This window comes from Elephas maximus, chromosome 3 (assembly GCF_024166365.1).
Source record: "Elephas maximus indicus isolate mEleMax1 chromosome 3, mEleMax1 primary haplotype, whole genome shotgun sequence".
Classification (NCBI taxonomy): domain Eukaryota; kingdom Metazoa; phylum Chordata; class Mammalia; order Proboscidea; family Elephantidae; genus Elephas; species Elephas maximus.
This window is the reverse complement of record NC_064821.1, coordinates 214009213-214015212: the sequence shown is the minus strand read 5'-3', so window position 1 is coordinate 214015212 and position 6000 is coordinate 214009213. Positions and strand designations below refer to the sequence as shown.

Below are 6000 nucleotides of genomic sequence, written 5' to 3'. Positions count from 1 at the left end.
TAATAGATGTATTAACTGGTCTTCCTTGTAGGCATATGGATATTATCCTATCACTGACAGCATTGTACTTCAGGATAGATCTTGAAATGTTCTTTTTGATGATGAATGCAACACCATCTCTTTGAGTTGTCATTCCCAGCATAGTAGACTATATGATTACCTGGTTCAAAATGGCCAATACCAGTCCATTTCTGCTCACTAATGCCTAGGATATTGATGTTTATGTGTTCCATTTCATTTTTTGATGATTTCCAATTTTTCTAGATTCATACTTTGTACATTCCAGGCTCCAATTATTAACGGAAGTTTGCAGCTGTTTCTTCTCATTTTGAGTCGTGCCACATCAGCAAATGAAGGTCCCAAAAGCTTTACTCCATCTACCTCATTAAGCTCGACTCTACTTTGTGGAGGCAGCTCTTCCCCAGTCATCTTTTGTGTGCCTTCCAACCTGGGGGGCTCATGTTCCAGCAGTATATCAGACAGTGTTCTGCTGCTATTTATAAGGTTTTCACTGGCTAATGCTTTTCAGAAGTAGACTGCCGGGTCCTTCTTCCTAGTCTGTCTTAGTCTGGAAGCTCAGCTGAAACCTGTCCTCTGTGGGTGACCCTGCTGGTATCTGAACACCAGTGGCATAGCTTCCAGCATCACAGCAACACACAAGCCCCCACAGTACGACAAACTGACAGACACGTTGGGGAAAGAGACTATAGTTATAGAGAATGTAACTTATGGCATATGTTCCATTGTTAATTGAAACCTGATAGTTAATAACTATGGGAAGGAACCCTACAGGCAAATAGAAGGGGGTAAAAAAATGTGAATTCACTTTATAAACTTTAAAGGTAGCATATATCACATGAAATACTCAAGTTTACAAGTGGGAAAGAAGAACAGAAAACACACAACTCATGTGCACCATAAATAGGCATGTAAGCACTAATGAAATGCATTAAATAAAAACACATGACTTTTACTCATTCATTTGTACTTTGTTTCTTTTTAATGGAAATTAAATTAGTCACTTCATATACATAATGTACTGTTTGTTTCCAGTCTAGGAACTTTTCGCCATTCACTTTGGAGTCTTGTGGGAAATGAAACTGGGCATCAAGATGTGATGTGAGGGCAGTGTCTGCATCACTGTACTTAACACAAGACACAAGGGGCTGGAGTGGGTCTGAAGCTAACAACATGGAGACGTAAAAGAAACAGAGACCTACAGCAGTATTAACATGCATTATTAGGCCAAGATTCAAAGTTAATCCAACCCACACAGGTTTCTTCTAAGCAGAGAGTACATGTGCAAAGGGGTGACTTTATCGAGATCCATAGCCATAGTAGTAGGGTTCATCAGGGCGGAATCCGTAAGCGGTGGTAGGGCGTCCAAGAATGCCAACCGGCTGGCCAAAGCCATCCATTCCAAGGCTAAAAAGAGAAAAAGGCACTGTAAGTTATGTTTTCACCATACATCTATAACATGGGTTAAGTGGAAAGGCTGAGTTTTACATCCACGATTCTCTTCCTAGCAGTGATAGTGAATGATGCGGATATTAACTGTAAAGTTAATGTAGCCATAAAAACGTGTATAATAAAATATTTACTTCTAACAATGTGTGTTAAAAATGTTGGAAACCTCTGTCAGCAGGTACTGTTCGAGACAAAGTGAAAGAATCAGGTCAAAAAGTTTTATTTAATAAATTACATTTATATAGTTCTTATATCAGAATATGAGGAAACACATTGCTAGGGAATGATAACATTAAAACTGTAGTAAGCCGAGCTTTGCTAATTTATAATATTAGGATGTCCTTTTTATATGAAGATATAGGATTAACCCACTGTTTGTAGGGACATGCAATTTCAGTTTTAGCCCCGGGGCTAAATCAGACCACGAGCCTACGACTGGGAGAAAAAGACAAGGGATTCTCCAAAATGTGAAAGTCAGCCAGGTTGCATTTGCAGGTCCTACTGATTCCTCAGAGTAAAACATTACTTACATAGTACACGTTTCTTTCAAGTGACGCTGAGACATTACAAATTCAGGTTCACCTTACTCTATGGAAGTAAGGAAGCCCAAAGATAACCCGCTTTGGCCTAATGTTTCTAGTCTATTAAAGAGTTGAAAGACAGCTTGAAGCGTGGTTAAACTTTATGATTATTATTTTTCAAAAATAAATTATTAGAAGAAAATCTGTTCTCCAAAGCACTTTTTAAGGATCAAGGAATTTATCCAACACTTAGCAAAATGACAAAATACGTACCTTGCCAGGCAAATATGGCAGCTGTAACATGCTCATGCATAGCGCATGCAGTGGACGCTAGTGAGCTTATTATCTTCAATCAAAGAAAACCATTTACAATGCAGAAATATAAGCTTTGGAAAAAATAAATGTATTTAAATGAGTTGTTATTTGAGACTGCACTAGATGGAAAGACACTTTTCAGCAGAATCTCAATGATTGAAAAGTATACGCACATGGGCACTAACTTCTCACAACTCAAAGTGAGGTTAAATTAAAACATTTTAGAAGGAACTGTTAAAATGTTAAGATTTTAAATAATTTGTGTGTGGTGTGTGTGTGCGGACTGGGGTAAAACTGAAGACTAAATGTAAAGAATCACAATACGTCTAGGGCACACTGTTCACACGAATCTGCCTCTCAGGGAAACGAAGTTTTTGAGACACGTTTCAGGTTAGCATTTTTACCAGCGGCCTTGGAAAAATCAATCTTTTTGTGCTCCTCCTATATGAAAAACTCTGTTTGTAATTTTTAAAAGTTGGCTGAAATTTTTAAGTCTGGATTTTATTTTGAAATGGTAAAAAATAAGCACCTCCTACCCTTTCTGGTCCCATGGGAAGAGAGGGATATTAAATTTTATGATGACGACAGTAAGGAAATATTCTAGAAATGCCTTTAAAGATATTTCAAGAATTAATGTGCTAAGATCCACCTGTACCATTTTAACATCTGAGGAAAAGTTGGTGCTGACATATTTTCTCCTAAAGCACTAAGGCTAACAAATATGTCTCTAAATGACTCTTAATTATTTTAGGACTGATTATACAGCTCCTTTCTTCTTATGACCTGCCTTCGGCCACTCCCCACATTTGTAGCACCTCTCCCTGAGGTGGAGCAGCAGCAGACGTATGCTAAACTCAAGTTAATTTTGTCCTTGTTTGTCAATTCTAGGGACTATGTGAGATCTCTCTGAAGAACCCGGAAACAAGAGGCACAGAGTGACTCAGGGAAGAAATATGTAAAGGTACCTTCAGAACAGAACGACTCAGAGGGGACCTTATACCAATATGATTGTGATTCTGTCTGAAAGATGATGACGGTTATCAGAAGGGAGTCTGCCAACCAAGACAGCACAGAACAAGCAGCTTCTCAAAGGCCATGTTGGTGGTACGCACCCCAGCATTCCTTGGGAGATGGTGACCTACAACACCATCAAAGTCCTTTTTGCTAGGCTTATCCGATCCTAATTGAGGAAGGGGGCTTAACAAGTTCAGGGTCTGAGATCATTATACATCCAAATTGCGTAACTCTCTTTTTTTAACTTCTATGATCAATAGGCAAACTTCCCATGTGGCTTGCCAACAGGGTAAAAAATAAGCTTAGATATAATCTGGTCTGCCTGATGGTTATACATTTCAATGTAAATTAACAAATGGACATTCTGTTTTTATATTTTTTAAATATGCTAATCACATTAGTAAGAATCAACACATCCATGTCAGTGAAAGACTAACCCTGGAACATTGGTAAGTCTGAGTTTCTGAGCCTCTGAGTCTTGAGATCATCTTGGTAAAGATTTATTTATATAGTTGGCAATTCACCTAGAGACACCTGTGTGTAGTACAGTATACAGACATGGCTTAGTTTTTTTTTAACTTCCATAGATATCACCAGGGAAAAGTTTTCATGGGTGAAAATGTGAAACCAGCTACTACTATGAATGTTTCTGGAATTATCCTTCATGTATCACAGATGAACTTGTTTAAAAAAAATAATATTTAAAACATTATGGCCAATGTGGAGGGTACCCTGACATAGGTCCTAGGTCCTTTTGTATTATGAAAAATCAACTATATCCGTACAACTGGTATCTTAACAAAATGACTCTGAAACAGAATAGTATGTTTCCTTAAAGTCTCTCATCTGACTACTAATGGGAAAATTGTTTTTTTCAGGATGCTAAAACCTGGACACATATTTTTTTGGGACACATGGACATTTACTTTACTTTCTCCCTTGGAATAAGGACCTAGCCTTGCTAATGTTGAGTCTGGTTCAAAAGCAGGAGAGCCTAATAGGAGGTATTCCTTTAAATGAAAGCATATAGATTCTTCATGCAAGTTCTCCTGGAAGGGAACGGAAGCCAAGAATATAAAAAGGCAGTGTCACAGCAAAAACCGCTATCCTGATCCAGTAGGGCTCAACTAAGATCAGGCATTATCACAGGCAGTCACAGCCCTAATCGGGGTGGTGAGAGCCAAGGAACCCGTGCTGCGTGACCGTTCTGCTGCAGGTGAGAGTCTGCACATCTGGCTATTTACGTGGGAATTCAATCCAGCCCTGCACCGTGGGTGTCTCTGTACAGACACCCGCTAACCCACATGAAATGCTGTGTCTTCCTCCAGACTAGGGTATGCCATTACTATGCTATTTTTTTTTTTTTAAACAAAACTAATTATTTAGTGCAATTTAACCTTTATCCTCATATTTGGGGCTGATGAATTAGAAAAATCCCAAAATGCAATATCTCTTCTTGAAAATACAGGATTCTAGTCCAAAGAAAATGGTTACTGTTTGTTGTGCACTGATAACTGGGACAGGTAAGGTAACAAATAAATCTATTAAATTTTAGTTTCAAGAACAATGATTTCTGTGTACCTAGAAGGATGACAAATTCTTAATATATAAAAATTTGTTTAAAGTTCAACAACAAATACAAAACCATATCTAGAGTTTAAAAAAATTAAAAAATCTAATTCTCATTCAGCGAGAAGACTGAATCATCTTTAACATTTATAAGGCTTCAAACAAAATTTTAACAGCATTCATTAGAATTCTAAATTTGAGATGATTCGAAGGAGAAAAGAAATCCCAACATGAAAGTGGTGCTTCGCATGCAGCACACTGCAAAGAGATGGCAGCCAGTGAGGAGTCCCGGGCATTCTCAGGCTTTTATTAGACTTGTGCCAGAGGTGACATTCCTGTAGAAAGGGAAGAAAACCACCTACCTCTGGCGGTCTGTGAGGCTTAATTAGTGCATATTTGTAAAGCACTTTGAAATCCTTGGATGAAAAGTGCTGCATAAGTGAAAAGTATCAATATTTTATTAAAATTAGATAAAAGCAACACAAATCTTTTTCTTCTAAGACGTTATGCATGCGAGCAAATAATGAACATATTAGTCGACAGGAAGGAGAAAGAGGCAGAAAATTCAAGCCAAGCTCTCTTTTCTTAGGCGCATAGAATCTTTGACTTGAAAAATTTTTTTAGAAATAATCCTGTCTACACTTCCATTCACAGCTTTCTTGGCAGGGTCTATCCAGCTCTTGCCCGAATACCTCCAGGGTTGGAGTGCTCACTGCTACGTCAAGGCAGTTCATTTCATTTATGGACACTTGACAACTGACACATCAAACTGTTGGAAAGTTATTTATTACACTGATCTGAACTCTAGTTCTATTAGTCTTAGAATACATTCTGGAACCACACAAGAAGTCTATCTAATTCTTCTTTGACATGCCTGCCTCACAGCCCTCTTTTACTTATTCTTCATGACATGGTGTCCAAGATCTCTACCATCTCATAGCCTTTCTAAAATCATTTTGATTTTCTAGTATTTCTTTTAAAATAACGAAGCTGAAATTATCATGATGTTTATGACATGGTCTGAAACCAGTACAGAATATACTGAGATCCTTTGACGGTAATGGGGATTAAGGCCCTCTATTAACGGACGCTAAAACTTCATTGACTTTAAATA

The 6000-nt window shown here is 37.9% G+C and overlaps 1 protein-coding gene across 2 annotated transcripts in view; it reads right to left on the bottom strand.

Moving 5' to 3' along the window:
- Positions 1 to 983: 983 nt before the first annotated feature.
- KIFAP3 (kinesin associated protein 3) overlaps positions 984 to 6000 on the bottom strand; it is a 267451-nt gene continuing 262434 nt past the window's right edge. Inside the window, exons 20-21 of one of the 2 annotated variants that reach the window (XM_049881271.1) lie at positions 5249 to 5317; positions 1341 to 1425 (exon numbers count right to left, since the gene is read on the bottom strand). In XM_049881271.1, the coding sequence (XP_049737228.1) occupies positions 5272 to 5317 (46 nt within the window). In that variant the 3' untranslated portion in view covers positions 1341 to 1425; positions 5249 to 5271. Of the gene's footprint in view, positions 1426 to 5248; positions 5318 to 6000 lie in introns of both variants that reach the window. The other variant, XM_049881269.1, reaches the window with a different exon arrangement.